The 18,647-nt window shown below is 38.5% G+C and overlaps 2 protein-coding genes across 6 annotated transcripts in view; one reads left to right on the forward strand and one right to left on the reverse strand.

Moving 5' to 3' along the window:
- The window catches only part of nbeab (neurobeachin b), a 207,833-nt gene that overhangs the window by 134,215 nt on the left and 54,971 nt on the right, over positions 1-18,647 (forward strand). For all 5 annotated transcript variants that reach the window (XM_085131434.1, XM_085131435.1, XM_085131438.1 and 2 more), the window contains 2 exons: positions 6,801-6,947; positions 11,594-11,730. In XM_085131434.1, the coding sequence (XP_084987560.1) occupies positions 6,801-6,947; positions 11,594-11,730 (284 nt within the window). The remainder of the gene's footprint in view (positions 1-6,800; positions 6,948-11,593; positions 11,731-18,647) is intronic.
- On the reverse strand, positions 12,270-14,643 carry mab21l1 (mab-21-like 1). Its single transcript, XM_085131462.1, has one exon. The coding sequence runs from the start codon at positions 14,229-14,231 to the stop codon at positions 13,152-13,154; it is 1,080 nt and encodes a 359-aa protein (XP_084987588.1). The 5' UTR covers positions 14,232-14,643; the 3' UTR covers positions 12,270-13,151.

An 18,647-nucleotide genomic window follows, 5' to 3' on the forward strand; every position in this document is an offset into this window, starting at 1 on the left:
GTTCTTTGTAGATAATCCTGGTGCAAAGGCTGAGAGGTTGGAAATCATTTGTCATATCCAGACTTTGTTTCTGGGGTTTGATGGAGATGCTATACAACTCTTTAGTGGCTTCCAGGCAGCATAGGCACTATAGTAGAAAAACAAAGAGGCTTGTTTGACTTGGCCCATGAGAGTCATTACTGAGGCTTTAAAATCAGAGACTACTGGAAAACCAGCAGGTTGTCTAAATTGAATAGCCAGTTCCTGGTTTGACAGCAGGATATGACAGTATACACTCGGGCACCATTTGAGTTTGAAGAGGGCAGACTTGCATGATTGTGTTCAGAGTAAATGTCAGTCTTGGGTAAAATGAAAGTGCAATAGAACATTTTTTTAAACCAACTTTTCAGCGAGTGGCTTGCATGGTTGTTGGCACCGCATTCTTTTGTGTTTTCTCTTTGATATTAAGAAGATTTTTTATATTTCACAAGTTTTACCAATCATTTTAACTGCTTTTTATCTCTTTTTTTTTAAACTGATGGTATTTTCAGACTTTAGAGGTTAGTACCACATGTTAAACGATGATGGATTTTGCAATAAGGTTTTAGTGAGTTTGGTGTTTATCTCAGAAAAAGAATGTCCTGTGTGGAGTTTTGATATCATTCAAATTTAATACACAACTTTAAATGTAATCTGTATTTGTTTAAATCAAGTTATTGTTAAAACTAGTACAAGTGTAACTTATACAATGTGTGTGCAAGAGTGTGTGCAATCACGGACATGTGTGATGGGAGGTTAAACTCTGCCTTAAACTCTACCTCGTTGTCTATTAGCAGCATTGACAGCTTAGCCAGCACATTCTGTCTCTGCCCTCTTCCTGTAATAACCTGCCCTGTTACCGCCAGCCTCCGCCCAGTATCCGAGTATATTGTTAGGTGATTGGAATTGGGCAAGCATGAAATGGAAGTCACGTTAATATTGATCCAAATGTTTAACGGGGTGTTTTACCTCCGAGTGTCCTTGCTGTCTCATTTCAGGTGAGCACCTTCTCTCAGAGCTGATTGCCCCAGGCAGAGATCTTTATAGCTCTGTACTTCTGCGGAGGCAGAGTCATGATGTGATATTAACCTTCTCCAGCTCGCTCCAGCTTTATAATCACAGATATTAAATGAAGATAAATGAGCTGGCTAACATGTAAATCCAAAATAACGGCATTTGAATGCTGCTTTTCAGCAAGTATATGAAGGTGTGGGGATTATTAGACCTTGTTTTAAGTGTTTTGATGAAGAGAAGAGATTGTTTGTAACCTCTGATTATTCCAGGATATTGGATAAAGATTACCCCAAGTGGAAGCGTCTGCACTGTATAAAGTCCCTTACATCAAAGTTGTTATGTTTACATTTACACACTTAAAACACATACAGATGGCCCGCATTGCAGTAAGTATGAAGTTGACATTCCCCCTCCTCCCTCATTTCATCTTTCAGTGCAGAGTAAATAAAAGTATAGAGACAAGAAGCTGAATTGCATCGCCCTTCACAGTAATGCAATCCCATGAGCAGGACTCTTGTGGAATGTGGAGCCTGTGAAGAGCAAGCGTAGGAGGACAGGATTTGAATCTGGGAAACGGAAGAGATATATTTAAACTGTTCTATAGAGTTCATATTCTATAGATGTTGGAATGAGTGCGCAAAACTTGTGTGAATGATAGTGCAGTCTGGTGATAGTGTTGTAAATAATCTATGTATGTATAAAACAGCAACGCTCCTGAAGAAGCTCTAGAGTTTGTTTGTTTTTTAAGTCAGGTAAGACTTGAGATTTTTAAGTTAAGGTCCATCTTCAGATACAAGTTTTGTTTTTGTTTTTTCTTCCAAATATAAGGAGTTTTATTTACAGCATAATAAGTGAATTACGAGATGTAACAAATTCTTGAAGATTTTCCCTGTGGCTCATACTGCTATTTATGTGTCTAGATTACTTTGGTGTGAATTTTCCTGTTTTGGCACTATGTCTTCCTGCAGTTAAATATAATGGAACCAGGTGGCATTTACCTGCTCGAAGCACCAAAAATATACATATAAAAAGTGTCACTTTCCAGAAATTACGATCCACAATTTAATGCTTCCACAGACCTTGTTCTGAGTACGAACTGATTTCTCACTGGTGTACATTTATCAGCCAAAACAAGAATGCAGCTAGCTAAGATTGCAGAGTAGAGTGTCATTAATGTTTACTTGCATAAGGAGGAACCTCTAATCATGGATAGATGGATGCTTCCTCAGAAAGGAAGAGCGATACAGTTGACAATCATAATTGAACAGAAACGCTCACAACAAAGCTAATAATGAAATAAATGGCTGAACTGTGTTCTTTGGAAAGTGCCATTTACTTTATTAAGCTGACATCGTCTCCATTAGTGGGCGACTCTTAACAAAAAAAAAATGGATAAACAGGACTACAGGCTGGAGGACAAACAAGGAGAATTGATTTTGGGATGAACATATGAGAGAAGGATGTTGTGGATTTCTTTTTGAGGAATGGCGAAAAGTGTAAGAGGGAGGGGGTCTATATTATACATAAGACTTGCAAAAAGCCATGCTTACACTACACTACTGAGATAAAAATTCCAGTGCCACAACGCTCAACCTGTATCAATACAGTATATCAAGAATGGACCCTGGCAGTGTTGCTATAGTTTATTAAATGCTCCTTTGAAGGCTTTTCAAAGCTCATCTTTTCCACATTGTGTAATAAAACTAAGGAAAGTTGTGCCACATTGGGCATTGCATATCCGAGAGGGTGAACTCCGGACTTTGTGCGTTCAGAGACGGCCTCTGTTAGTGACAGCCGGCAGGTCTTCATCAGCCTCCACTGAGGTCATGAAAGCTCTGCATTGCACTTTACTGAGTGTAATTAGTGCACTCTGAGGCAGTTTCAACTCGGTGATTGAACAAAACGACCCAGGAGACCAGTGATCGGTAGCTCTTCCTGGAACTGTTTCTAAGGAGCTTAAAAGCAAACTGCTGTGACACTCAGGAGTCAATGACAGTAACTTTTCACAGATTGCTGTGTATGTTATTCTATGTTATGTTAATGCTGTTGATCAAGATATGAGCCAGCAGCTCGGGCTTGTAAGAGGCAGTCAGAGCTTTCTACCACATAGCTTTTTTTTTTCTCTCTCTTTTGCATGCTTATTTATTTGATTATTGTTATCGTTATTATTTTGTAGTTTTTAGTTTGATTAGAATTGGGCTAAATAAATAAATACAATAAAAATATAATAACTGCTTGGTTACGTTTACGTAAAGATTTTCCTGGGACTGAAATGCAAACTTTGACATTAACCGTGTCTTTTCTCACAGAAAACCTTAAGGCCAAAAAAAATTAAATCTGTGTATATTTTGGGGAATTCATAAAACCAAAATAAGTACAACAGTCAAGGAAGTTGGTTCAGACATCTGCTTTTTATTGTTATTTATTCTAAATTTACAGAGGAGGAACAGTGTCCCAGCACATTACTGAAAAGAAAATTAAGCAGTATCTCAAAGTAGTCCCTGAGTAAACAGTTTGTAATAGCAAGGGTAAAATCAAACAGACATTTTCAGCAATTAAAAACTGTATTCATCCAAGTCTTTTCATTGTGGCATTAAGACATACAAAAACTACACAACTCTCCAGATTTAATTATTGCCAAGGCAAGCAGGAAACAAAATACAAAAAGAACATCTATTACTTTTTCTCCAATCCTAAACTCCGAATTGTTGCATTCAAGCCTACTAAAGCCAACTCCACAAAAACATAGCAAACTCTTTTGTTGCTGTTTTTAATGTTTGAATGGTGCATTGAGTTTGATGTTATATCAACAAGTTGGCGCTTTAGAAACATGGCAACCCACCAAAAAAGAGAGAGATCTTACCTCAAAGTCCACTTTTGCATGGTTGAAACATATCATAGCAAAACATTACAGTGTGATGGAGTAGAGGACATTCATATGCATCCATCCATGAGAGTTTATCCGCAACCAGGAAGTTCACCTTGGAGAAAACAATGACTGCATATCAAAGTAAACTGGAAACTACAAAAGAAAAACTTGAATGAAAACACACGAGCACAACCAAAGTGGATCATAAATTTATTTGTGCTAAATGGCTATCACAGAGTCAAATATTCAACTAAACTATATAAATGGCGGACTTTACCACCTGACTGGTGAGGGTGTAAGTAGAGCTCTGTCAGTGGATGTTGTATTTTTTATTGTTGCGCTACAGCACAAACATAATAATATAAATTTTACCTGCAAAAGCAAAATAAGATAATTCATAAGGCACATTTCACTCCATCTATTTTTTTTTATTGCTAAAGCATAGAGCTGAAAAGACTATGACATGTCTTTCAGTAGGCGACACGCATCTCCATCAGCCAGCCCTCGTCTCCATTCATTTTTATTTTGTGTCAATCACATGAGTCATATCAGGTCCTTGAAGGAACATTCCTCTTGTTTTGCTACATTCGCCCAGGGTGAACTCATGAAAAGCTTTCTAATGAGTCTGCCTCAACATGACTGCACAGCAAGTCCAGTAATGGTGACAAATTGTTGACTCTTCTCACAGCAGCACTTTTAATATGAGAGTCCATCCATGGCCATGACTCTAGAGAACATCACTTTTCATGTCAGCACATTTTCTCCTACATGTCATACCACTCCATTTCTTATTTATAACCTTATTCATTTTCTTTTCTCTGAGAACTAAATTGCATTTTGGGCAAAGCTGGGTTCAGTCCTCTCCTCCTGCATTGTTGCCTGCCCTAAAAAAAGGAGATGTTGGTCGTTTGCATGTAGAAATCAGCATGGTTTATTTGGTCTACTCAACCCTGTCCAGACTTGCCAATCAGAACATCGGCCTGTCTGCCGAGGTTTCCCTCATTTACTCTGAGTATAATGATGGTTTACAGAATTACAGTTTTAAATTTCACTCTTTCTGCTTTGATTTCTGACCGCTGGCTGGCTTTTGGCTTTAACATTGCGCAGAATTCATTTCCGAAATGCTCAGACTGCTTCCTTTCGTCTGATGAAAGTACTCCAGATATGAGACAGAGCAGGAAACAGACTTTTTTCTTGGTAGCAGTGTTGACAACAGTCAAATGTGACCTCTTCAAGACAAGGTACATGTTCCTCAGGGGAGGGAGAGGCGAATTAAGAACTGTGCTGAAAGGAAACATGTCAGGCTGGTGTCAGCCACCTCGCGTTTCTTGATATGTGTTCTTCCTTTCGCACGCGCAAATTTCTCCTCTGGTTATTTCCCACATTGGACGTCAGAAAGACAAATTCACATGAACGCTTTGAGCGGCTGTGTGGCAGGCACATGTTGGAGATGGGCTGATTTAAGCTGATAAATGTGTTGTTGGAGCTCTTTGTTTTTTTCAAGGATGTATGAACACATGCTTCACTATAGCCATATGATGAAGTCTTGGTCTAAGCAGCCTTCTAATTGTGCTGTCTGCACAGTCTCCTTCTTGTCAAGTATCTGCAAGAGGCAAATGATATCTCTAATCTGCTATGATCTTAAGACGTATGCCTGATTCAGCTGTTGGTCTTTTTAAGATGCAGGTAGCGTTTTGTTGTTGACCTTGTCTAAAAATAAAAGCTGAAACACCTCTGATGTTCAACCACTCGAAAAAGCAGTCAGCGAGCAAATGTGTACTCTGACATTCTTTTATATGGAATGGCAAGTACATTAGTGTGCATCTGTCTCTGGTTCATCCCACGTATCACTATTCATTTCACGCTGACATTCTGCATGCTTTATTTTTCTCAGTTTTTATACTTTACCATATGTTTGCATTTTAGTTTATAGATAGGAATAAAAATGTTTTTTCCACCAAATATTATCCAAAAACATTTATATTTTCTCAACTGTTACCATGAGAGAGAGAGAGAGAGAGAGAGAGTGAGAGAGTGAGAGTGTGTGTGTGTGTGTGTGTGTATAAGATTGCCGTCTGTATTATGGATGCAGGAGTTACAAATGTCATTTGGTGGGTGTGTGGTTTAACTTTTCCACTTGATTTTTGCTGCTGTTGCAATAGTGTTGTTTTCTTGTTCGATATGTATTATCCCCTTTGGTAACACACACTTATTTTCTTTTATTTAAATTCCTCACTGACTTTTCAAGCAAGTGATTGCTCAGTCATAGGGTACAACTGCTAAACATTTTGATTGGATTTTACAGTTTTACTGAGGAAAAATATAGCACTGAAAACCTCTGTGGTAAATAGCAGAAATAGAAATAGACTGGTGGTGGATAAGTGGCTGAGAAAACTAATGGATAGGGGCTAGCAAGTAGCATTCTTCCAACAAAGGTATTTGTGTAGATTATGCTAACCTTCTGAAAGCATTATGTACACTTTATTACGTTATGCTTCAAAATATTTGCATAGAAACTATAGAGGACAATGTGTATTATGTTAAACATGTATATGAAATGAGTTCCCATGTTTTGAGCTTGGATAGCCCAATTAGGTTATAAGCCTTCCAATGCAACATAGTGCCTTATGAACTCAAATCAATATTAGATAGCAATGTTTCTGTGTGCTTTTCATGTTTATTTGTTTTTCTACTGAGTTTTCTGAAATAAAAAAGAAAAAGAAATTCAAAACTATAGGCACACACTTCTGCCCCACCTGCTTTTAAATAATTATATATAAAAAAAAATCATTAACCGAGTATCTCAATCTCATATAAGCACAGTTGCAAATCCTGCTATTAGCTTCAAAGAGCAGTAGACGACATTTAGTGCTCTCTCTTCCCGTACTTGGTTTTACAGCCTCTGAGAAGGACGAAGTGGTCAAGTCTAAGACGGTGTTCCGCAGCCCAACTGTCACCACTCAAAACTCTGAGACCGAACTAATACTGGATGGAGACGACGATGCTGTCAGCCTGCTGCAAGAGAAGGAGATGGACAACCTGGGTGGTAAGTATAAATCACCACTGCTGCTTGTTCCCATCCTAATAGCTGGCATAATCGGTGAAGTCATTGGATGCATGTGTTATAGCATTTAAAGTGCACTAAAATGAAATTGCAGTGGTAAAAGTATATCTGAAAGTAAAAACCCTGAAATATTTGGTAAGAGCATGATGCACAGTAATTGTCTGGTACTTTTAGTATAACATGATATATTGGATGTCAGATAATACACCTATTCTCATGCAATGATTTGACGGTATTAACCATAAAAAATAATCCTAATACCACACACATACTTGACAGCTACTGTATATTATAACATAATAAGTCATACTTTTAATAGATACAATCTATTGAATGGAAAATGTTTAAAATAGAATAGATTTTTATATTTGGGTGTTAAAGAAGCTTAATTATTCTTAATTCTGCTGCATTATTTAATTCTGAAGAGCCAAAGAATAGAAATTGTACTGATTAAAACATCTTAGATTTGTGTTACCTGTATGATTGTTGTCTGATTTCACAGTCAGTATCCTAATACAGCTTTTAATACAATTCAGTTAGTAGTGTAGCATACTGTAAAGGTGGTGGTTGGCCAAAACGTCTGTAATTTGACCAGAGTAATACATGTCTGGTGAAAATTGTGCTGCCTTTGAACCTCGGCATAGCTTTAAAAGGTAAGTTAGACAGAGTTCGCTTCAGCTTTGAGTGCAGCTCAAGAATGCTGGACTGCATTCTTGTCGATAAAGCCAGATCTTCACTTAACACCTCATGCAAACAACTGGTGATTGATGTTTTGTGTGTGTGTGTGATGCCTAAAGTTATTTATTTTATTCGAATATAAAGTAATACTGAACCCTAGCAGTCATTCTACGTTCAGAAAAAACAAAAACAATTTTTTTTTCTATTGTCTGGTGAACAAGAACAAAAAGCAGCAAAAAAAAAAAGTAGATGCAGTTTTTCTACAAGTGGTGAAAGCCCATCACTCTTTGTTAGCAGTTGCTGTTGTCATGGGATCCTGTTTTAATTTCAGAATATATAAATAAACGCACACTGCATCAATGCTGTATATGCATAACATTTTTAGCTCTTGGCCGACATGCTTTTTCAGTCATGATGTAAATTTAAATTTAAATGTTATGTGCTGTCATTTGTTTTTCCCTGATAGAGCATTCATGGTGGTTGGATTGTCTTCAAAACTAACAAAACTGAACAGGATAATTAGAAGATGTTACCAAGTTCTGTCGGTTTAACTGCAGTTTCAGTGGTATGATTGCACAATCTTAGTACTTGAGTAGCTGTTAGGTTGGCAAACTGTTATTTCCAAATCCTGTAAAACCAGAGCTGCAACAAACTTGCATGACAGTAACAGATATAAATGCATGAATCGAATTTATTCATTCCAGGAACAAACTGTCATTTTAAAAAAAAATGTAGGGAAAGGGAATAGTCTAAAAACTATTGCCAGACACTTAAATAAACATCTCTCTTTCACAGTGGTGCATTACAGAGTTATTGTGGCTTAGCATATGGATCTCAGTCTGAACCAGGGCACTGCTGAGCAGTGAAATCCCCTCTAAGATCCCACAGATGAATCTCAGAGGAGGACACTCACCCCTCCTTTTTGTCCCAGGGCCAGCAGGCAGTCAAACACTCATGTCTGTCAGATGAACCCTGCACTGGTCTGCCTAAACTGGAACGCGAGCGCTAGCATACAAACCAAGTGTTTTATCCTCAGAGAATTAATAATGATACTGTACAAAACAGAAATGCTGAGGTTGAATATTTGAGATACATTTATGAAGTGTGAGCTGAAATTAGGAACCAAAATGTGAAGGTTGACACTGATTTTGATAAGTAAATTCTGGTTTAACTATGTATATAACTATTTGTGATAAATGGAAGTTGAATGCATTTCTTTTCTTTTCTTTTTTACCAGTAGGGCAGCTCCCCTGCACTGTAACATTTGGGTAATGTTTTTACCAGGATGCTCTGTCTGTGTTTGTCCTGTATCTAATCTCAGGCATGAACAGCCTTAAAGACAGATCTGAGACTAGATCCTTGTCAACAACAGCGCTCCTCCTGCCAGCCACTGGGTCAGTGCCTGCAACTGCTGCCAAAGGGGCGGCGCCTGCACTCATGGGCTCCGGCAGTTGTGGTTACTGAACCTATGATTAGTTTTGCTCCCCCCACAAACGGTGGAAATGCTGTCTATGCCTGGGCTGGCATTAAATGAACCTTTTTGTATGCACATATTGTTACCAAAATCGGTGAAAATAGAAGTGTGTGTGTGTGAGAACAAAGAACGGAGAAGTCAGAGCCTCCTCGGAGACTGTCTCTCGTATCAAAGAGGAGACTGTAAATATGACTGCTCAGCTGGCATCCCGGAACCATGTTAATATACCCCAAAGTGTGGTTTAGGCACCGCAACCATTTTGTTCTCCCTAATTTAGGCTTTCTGAATCCATTTTAGGTCTCCATTCATAGCGTTGATCCCTTGAGATGTAACATCTTCATAAAGAAAAAAAGCAACATAATGTTTATGAACGTAAATCTCAAAGGATGGGAGAGGAAGAGAAAAAGTTTATATTTGTTCCCAAATTTGTTTTGTCATTTCAAACATCTGTAAGTAATTTTGCAGTTTAAAAAAATGCATGTCTTTGTATGTAAATATATATATGTATCTGCTATCAGTGGACGTGTAAGAATAAGAATAAGTAAATGATACTGCTCTGGTATGCTTGTAACCCATGTCCCTTTCTCTTTCTGTCATAATATAAAATCTAAACGCACTAATCAAACACTGCAGTCCACTAGATGGATTGTGGGTAATAATATACCCATCTTCTCAGCAGTTCTCCCAAACTCCCACCACAATGAAATGAGACTTTTCATCACTTCATTAAATTGGCCTGTCATTTAAGAAATATTTGCATTTTATTTAAGACAAAGGCCCATCAGCCTGGTAATTTAAGCTTTACTCTATATAGAGCACTCATGCTGTGCAACTCGTCCTGTGTAACTTGCCCCTAATTTCATTATTCTCATGTAAACATTTTAATGCCATATAGCCTAATTATGGAAGGATCCCTGAGGGGATTACTGCCTAATCCTCTTCCTGCCTATGAGCAATGGATGCTGTGGCTTAATGCTGGAAGCTGTAGAGCATTTCTCTGTGCCTAGTCCTTCAGGGCAAATCTACAATGCTTTAGTCCTAGAGGTGTTACTTTTAGTAAGAGGTGGAACGCTTTATAATTTAAGGGCTGGTGTGAACAAAAGGGCAGTCAACTTTTATTGTCGCTCAACGCTTTTATGACAAAAAGAATCGATTGTATTTCAAATATTATTTTAATGTAAAAACAAATTCACATACTTTCACTCTTATTGGTACTCCCCCTCCCTTTTTAATCTCTCTCGCTGTCTCTCGCTCTCTCGCTCTCTTTTTAAACAAATACACCAGACCTTATCAGACATGCAGAAAAACAGGCTTGAGGTTACTGGTTACTTATATGAAGCTTGTAAGCAACGTGTAGCGTCTGCGCTGATAGCATCAGCAGATAGGATCACCGTTAATGGATCCGAGCAACGCTGAGGAAAGAGAAAAAAAATCAGGGAGGGCGGTTTAACTGTGCAGCCTGTAAGAGCGATGAAGGGGCGCTCTGGGAGTTGAGACCGAAATCCACTTGTATTCCTGTAACACTAGCGGCCATAATTGGCCGAGGAGCGCAGATTAAGATTGATGAGACATTAAAGTGGCTCTTTGGAGTTTAAGGAATCGATAAATATCCTGATTTCGAGAGGTTTCGTTTGAGAGCAGACAAATCACTGTAACGGTACTCCACAGCGACACTGATCTGAGAACATGGAGGAGAAGGAGGAGAAGGAGGGAGGAGACTGAAATGAAGATGTGATCACTATCAGCTGACCAGGGCCACAAGCCTACCTTAACACTCTCGACGACTTTTTGGAATTGAAAACGAGGTTTACTAGAGTATTTTTTTTATTATTATTTTCATTTATTTCTGTTTTTTATTGTCATTTTTATATTTAATTTTCCGAATTCGTCGCTTGGCTTGTCCCTGTCAAAACAGTCTTGAATAACAATTGTGTAAAATCATATTTTAATCTCATGTATAATAAGAGCGGTTTTTTCTTCTTCTTTGGATTGCCTTTATGGAAACCATTCAGACTGCAAAAACATTTTTGCTCTCCTTAATAGTGTATATAAATATTGAAATTTATTGTAATAATTTTTAATTACATCCCTATAACTCCACTGAATACGCTGTATTTTCGCATGTACGGATGCACACTATCAGAAACAGGCCATTAAAAACCCTACAGTTGCCGTAATGTATACGTCATATTGATGAATTAAACCGTTTCAATAAAAAAAACGCAATGCTTGAAAAAAGATTCAAATACATTCATAATTATAACTACAGATTGTGGTAGTACGCGTGGGATTTGTGGATAATAGGCCGCGAGATGATGGTACCCCCTGTAATCGCATTGGGCAGTTTAGCGGAATTAGACTGATCTCGCTTTATTTAATATAATAATTGTTTTTTTTTTTAAAAAAGAGTAATAATCTTTTTTATTTTTTGCGCGTTACTTATTGAGCATGTGGCCATCCCCTCTGCACTCTACAGGCCCAGTGGTCCTGAGCAGCCCAGCCCAGCTTGTTGCCCCTGTCCTGGTGGCTCGGGGGACTCTGTCCATCACCACCACTGAAATCTACTTTGAGGTGGACGAGGATGACCCTGCCTTCAAAAGGGTCGACTCAAAGGTAAGTAACCTGCAAGCAAGTGTACAGCTCAAGTTTAAAGCGGCCAGTTGGTTTCAGACGTGCTTCTCGGTGTTTTTTTGCCCTTCCGTTGCAATCGTCTTACAGGTGTTAAGCATTTACGTTTTATTTATATATAAAATCAAAACGCGAGATTTCATGTTTTCTTGAAAAATAAAGTCCTCCGCTCTTCCGCATATGCTCTGTATTTTTTTTCTTTGAATAAGTTTATTGCTCCGATTTTTGTTATTAGGTCATATTTTTGGACCCCAGTGCTGTGTACTTAATACATTTTTTCTTTCTTTTCTTTTTTTCAATCTGCTGGATTGCTTTAAAATATTGAATAAGAAAACGTTAAATAAGAAAATTACTTTTTTTTCTTTCTTCCTCCCCTTTTTTCTTTTGAAAAGTTTGAAATGTAGAAAACTAACGAGAGCATGAGACCCCCAAAATGAAAAGTTCCAATAAATAATTATTTCTTCGCATTACGCCTACTTCACTATTTCAAATACACATTTAATAAAACCATAATGGGACACAAATATAAAACAGCTCGTTTTATTAGCTCTTTAAATTAGATCAAAGACAGAAATAAAAAAACAGATCACAGATGTTATAATCCAGTGTATTTCAAGTGCATTTTTTTCCAATTAAACTGTAATATATATTTATACTATATATATGTTATCATTTTCTTTTCTTTTTTAAAATCATGTAGGCCTAAGCACGGTAGAGAAAAACAATTCAAATGTTTGTACTTTAAATAATAATTCAAGTAAATCGATGGAATGTTTTCAATGTAACAAAATGCCGTACGCCTACCATCAAAATGTAAACTTTTAAAAATTAGAAAAAGTCCATTGAAACAGGTGAATCAGACTACCACTGATGCAAGTATAAATTAAAAACGTTTCTACCAGATAAAGAAAAAAAAAAAGTTCAGAAGTAGATTTAAACAGGTGGATCCTATTTACGTGTCACAGAACAACATTCACAATTTCAGACCACTCGAATCACAATCTATGAATGTATTTACAGTATAAAATGTACAGATGTGTTTTTTTGTTTTTCCAAAGGTTGTCTCGGGCTTTATTCTAAAGCGTTTAAGGAAATGCAGGATTTAGGCAGCCGTGTGACACGGAGAGGAAAGGAACCACTTCTGAGGTGGCCTCCTGGATTAGCCAATAATTTAAATTTAAGTATTGACACCTCCAAAAGGTGCACGGGGAGAGTGACAAGCTAAGCTGTTATTTAAAAAAGAAAATCATCTTGAAACAGGCTAGGCCAAAACATAACAACAGAAGACAGTCACATTTCACAAGACTTGCAAATCGGTTGGCAATATTTTGTGTCCGTTTAGGAGCTCATTAGGCCTCTTCAAAACATTTTTAAGACGAGGTGAACTAATATATTTTATTTTTACCTCAGAGTTTCTCCAAGCTTTTGGGGTTGGTCAGTATTTCTCTCGCCAGTCGCCAAGTCTGTTTGGCTGCATTCTCTAGAGCAGAGTGAGGTTTTCCTTGAAACAGGTCTAAATTGGGCAGGAAATAATGAGGGCACCTTCTGCACTGCAAACACGAAATAAGTTGCAATAGTATCCCGTTCAGGCGATCGCCGAGGCAGTTCTCATCCCAGTCCGACTCCCTGGGATGCTTCTCACACTCGTAGGAAACCAAGGTTTTCATGTGGTAGTTGTTCAGAGGTTGCCCGGGCAGTTCGAGGTGACGGTCTCGCAACGCTTTGAGGACAGACAAGCACTTCTTCCTGCATCCACCCAGAAGGAGTCGGTTCTCGGCCTCGGCGAACTGCAGGACCCAGGCGTCGCTTTCTGCTGAGCTCTGCTTGCCGTTCAGGGAGTAGCACTCTTTGGATAAAAGATTGAAACCTTCCGCTTTGACTTCTGCCACCCTGTTAGGTCCCGGCCAGGGAATGTGAGGCAGGGGCCAGTGCGCAGCGCTCCGTGGCCAGATGCCAGTGCACTTGAAAGCTGGCGTGATTTGTACCACATATCTGTCTCTAATGCGCAGCTTCACTTCACTTGTGTCAGCGACCATTTTGACAACATCTCTGTAGCTGCATTTGTCTACTGCCTGCGCCACCAGTGTCTGAAATCTCGACCGGATCTTGCGCGCAGAGAGGTAACCGGAGGCTGTGATGAATTCGACCCACAGAGACATGCTTCTCTTGCGGCCATCGCTGAGTTTGAGGACGGCGCAGCCGGGAATGGACCCGTCGTCCACAAAGTTGAATACTCCCATCTGATTCAGATAGAGCACAACCTCGAATTCAGTGGGCGAAATGACCTCCAGTCCCTCGAAACGATTATCCATCTCGCTGAGAGAGCTGATGAAGCGGGGCTCCTGCACCTCCACCTCCTTCAGGACATCCGAAACCACCTTGCACACCTCTCGGATGGTTTTGGCGATGGCTGCTTTCCGAGACTGACATTTCTCGTTGTAGTATTTGTTGAGGTGATACACCAACTTTGCCTGGGCGGCTATCATATTAGGGCAGAGATCCGGGTTATACACCGGAGTCTCGCAGTAAGCCGAGGGATCCAACGCGGCTGTTTGTACGGGAGCCAATTTTAGAGAAGAAAGAAAGCTATCTAAAAAGAAAAAAGTATATTTATAAAACAAATAAGCTGTGCTCAGAGCACACGCGTAAAAATCATATCACAACATTCACAGCTGGTGTGCCGTAAACTGCATTGAAGTGTTCAAAGCAAGTCCTCGAAATTAGAAGGGTGTCGTGATTAAAAGTCCATTTCAGTCTTGTTCAGTAGAAATGCCTTTTTCGTTTTTGTCTGATCACTGTGCCAGTTAAGAGTCCGCGTAATTGCGCAGAGTGGAGTGTGTCCTCTTGACGCAGACGCCCGGTATTGCTGTGTTTTACAACGGGAACACACACGCACACACACACACTTTATTATAAGGGAGGAGTTGAAACCAAGATGTCCAATCGCTGTCCGATGCGTCACCGCAGTTTATCGAAAACAAATTCATCCCCGGGTGTTATATACAAGTAAAAAGTACAGGTACTAGTAGTATATCGAGGAGCGGAAGTACACCTACGCATTTGGAGAGAAGAAGAAAGCAGAATTCCCACAGCTCAACGTGTCTTATTTTCCGTTGGACGCTATCTTCTATTTTTTAGTGCACTTTGTTGAATCATATTTGAAACAGTAGGTGGGTTTAGAACTGTTTGGTATTCATGTATTCGTCTAATAAACGGCTCAGTTTTCAGTTTTATTTAAATTGTCCTCTTTCTGCATCGCACGAGATCGATTTTTTTCATGTAGGTTAAAGCAGATAAATCACAATTTGAATGGAGAAATGCACACAGCAATATATTAATATGTATGGATTAAAAATACTTTTGTACATTTTAAGACTTATATTAATGAAAACAATCAAGCTTTGCTTTTTTTAATTGGATCTTTAAATCTTACGTTAGGTGAATAAACAGCGTTGAAATACCGCCTTTATTTTGCAAGAATAAAATAGTTTTAAGCTATTTATCATTTTTGACTTATTATTTAATTTAGTAGTTATGAGTTTGAGTAACTTATGTCAGCTTTAAAAAATTCAGCTTGTATGATAACGAGAATTTTTTTTAAGTATTTTTTATATACATTGTATATGTATTTGTATTTTTTTTGGGGGGGGGGGGGGGTCAGCAACAGTGTAATTTTATTTTAGCATTTAAATTAATGTATTAATGTATTTAAAACCAAAACAGCTGTAATCTTAACAACTATATGGTTCTTAAAGTTTTCTACATTAAAAAAAAGAGTTTTATCATTTTAACCAAAAAAATAATTTCAGTCAGTGAATGACAATGTGCAATAATTAAATTTTTATTTTGGTCTTTGGGTTATTAGTTTTCTCTGAAAGTAATTTTAATATTAAAGATTGTCAGTTATTATTGTGTGTTGTATGTAATGTCAATAATTATTTAAATAAACAAAACATTTTACATTGAATACTGCATTCTTAAATAGAGGTACTTTATTCAACAATATAGTAATCTCCCTCCCCCCCCCCCCCCCCCCCCCCCCCCCCCCCAAAAAAAAAAAAAAAAAATCCAGGAAAAAAATAAACAGTTTCAATATTTTGAAAATGAAAAATAAAAAAGTAAATAAAAACAAAATAATTTTCATGTGTATGTGCATTTTATACGCAGTGCCATGATCCTCAATAAAGTGAGCTTACATCTGCACTAAACCCTCTTCTGGCTCTCATCATTGCACTGGCACTCCATCTCACAATACAGTGCACGCTTTGAAGACAACTTCAAAAAGATGATGCTGCGTGGATCAGATAAGCAACAAAAAGTCATTTACACTCATCTCTGCTCTAGCCTGAACTGCACACAACCAGACATTATGAGGGCAAACCGCTGCTCGTCAGTTCCAGCTCTAACTACATGGATGCGGCTGAGCGGGAGGTGGCGTGTGTGCACGAAGGACCTTGATAGATAGGTGACTCCCATTATCAGCCTGTCATGAACACACTGCCAGTAGCTGCTTGGTAAACCTCGGTGATAATTTCACACTGTTACTAGGCAGAAATTACAGATTTGGGTAGATTTCTTTTTATTTTTTACTTTCTTTAAATACAGTCGTTTGAGACTAGCTAACACTAAATAATAACAATATTATTTTATTCTAGTTTTCACCACATTTAACTGTGGTAACTTTAACTACATTTTACAACTTAAATGTTTTATTCTTATTGAAATATTTCTGGTGACTGTGGAGGACGTTATTGAACGTTTTCATGTGGTGAGAGGTAGCTAAAAGTCTTCCCCTCTCGGGCTTTGATAGTCTTTTCTCTCACTCTCTCCCACTGTCTGCAGCTCAGCAGGTACTTGTTCTTTATTGAAACCAGACTAGGCTCACTTTCCAGGCTATCTTTCTCCAAGTGAGATACCTCAGAATCCAGTTGCACCTCTTGAGTTTGTACTCCAGTTTTTGTCCCTATGCGTGATAGAAGCAAGGATTTTCATTGAGATTATCACCTCTTAATCTAAAGCATGTGGTTGCGCAGATCTCACAGTAACTCAACCTGCTCTGCAGTCCCATGACAGTCCCAGCAGTTGTCAGGTCTAGCCTAAGACAATTCAGTCTCCTTACCCATATCTTTACCATTACTACATTGCAATCTTTGTTGCTTCATTCACCATGCCGCTAGGCTATTGAAGGCCCTCCAATGTGATATATGGGGCTGCGATTCCAGCACAGGCCTATTTCTGACCGAGCAAAATACATGCATGATTGTGTAAATCAATACAATGACTTCTACTTCCCCTAATTTTGCACAAGCATGTGACCCTGTTTTGAAGGCCTCTTTGTTTTCAAAGAGCATGCCTCTACACTCATGCATTTTTTCTCCTTTTTTCTTTCTCCTTTCTTCTAGAAAGACCAATCATCATATTAACATAGATGGGCATAAGTTCAGTGGTACTCTTCTGATGGCATAATTGGCCTTTGATCAGATGAGTGCCGCTTTGAGTGACTGGAAGTCATGTTGTACCAAGTGACGCCAGAGTCATTTGCGTGCTTTACGCTGCTGTATAGACATGTATTATTTACCACACATGCATAAAACACTATGCAGCATCATGCATTAAAAATTATGTTTTGAAAATTAGTTTAAATTGGGAAAATAGCAATCAGTGCTTTGTTCACAGAGTTTTAAAGAATCACATGTGCGTGTTTCAGCTCAATTTTTTGCATTACCTAATAATACGATCCACAAACTGGATCAAGAGTTCTGTGGTGAGCAATCCTCTTACTGACGTTGTATTTGTGAATAATGTTTTATTAAAAATCTAGTTACACAACTAAAGTCTGACACATGTAATTTCATTAGGTTTCTGGGGTTTTTTTAGTCTGAAAAAAGACTCTCTCAAGCAGTATTCCCACACACAAAGGGAATTGAACCAGCTAGCTCCCGATTTAATGTACGGATTAGCCAAAGTGGACTTAAGAGGATGGCATCTGTTTGTACAGATCAGATTAAAAGCAGTGACACTTCGGCTATGTGACATAGCTGGATCTCAAACTGTGAGAAATAATATACTCATGGGATGGTCACTCACTTTGACACATTTTTCTGTAATTTTGTTTGTCACAAAATGAAATTGTCATTGGGATTTTTAATAATGGAGCATTATTATTCCACGCAATATGGTGTCTCTGTGGGAGGCCAGTTAATTTTGGGGCCTGGAGCCTCACTGTGGACCCCCTTTGGATTGTGTCCATTCATTTGTTTTATTCTCCGCTGTGTATTAGCAGCCTCATTTGGATAAGTCAGGAAGCTGGAGCACATGGCCAGAGGGCACCCGTAGACCCTCTAGCGGTAACCTCAGCAGGCATTGTTTGCAGTAAGCTTCAGCACACAGAAATAACCAAATGTATTGGTTTGATGGAGCATTCTGAGAAAAGAGACGAAGAAAAGTGTAAATTATAAAACTTAATTGATTGTCTCAGCTTCAGTTGGCCCTTCACCCCTCCCCTCTGCAATATGGTACGCTTGTCAGACTCGCTGATAAATTACATGCATGTATTTGCATGAATTTTGCATATATATATATACAATTCAAGTTTGTTTGCCAAAGTAACAATCCAGAGAATTGCCTGGTTTGTGTTACTAAAACGAACATACAATCTTACGTAATGCTCGGCACACCTTTTCATACACATTTTATGCATTTGGCCAGATACAGTGACAGTGCTGCTGCTGCGCTTTATCAGCATGCAGTTTGCAGTTGGTATTTTGTTGTTAAACAGTTCGTGTGTTGGAAACTAGGGCACCTGGTTTTTATTACTTTATTCTACATGAGTTCCTATTGTTGATTTCTACAAACTGGATTTGTTTAGGTCATAAAGACTTGAACAGTTTATATGTTAGCAT

This window comes from Neolamprologus multifasciatus, chromosome 14, assembly GCF_963576455.1.
Source record: "Neolamprologus multifasciatus chromosome 14, fNeoMul1.2, whole genome shotgun sequence".
In the NCBI taxonomy this organism is placed as follows: Eukaryota; Metazoa; Chordata; class Actinopteri; order Cichliformes; family Cichlidae; genus Neolamprologus; species Neolamprologus multifasciatus.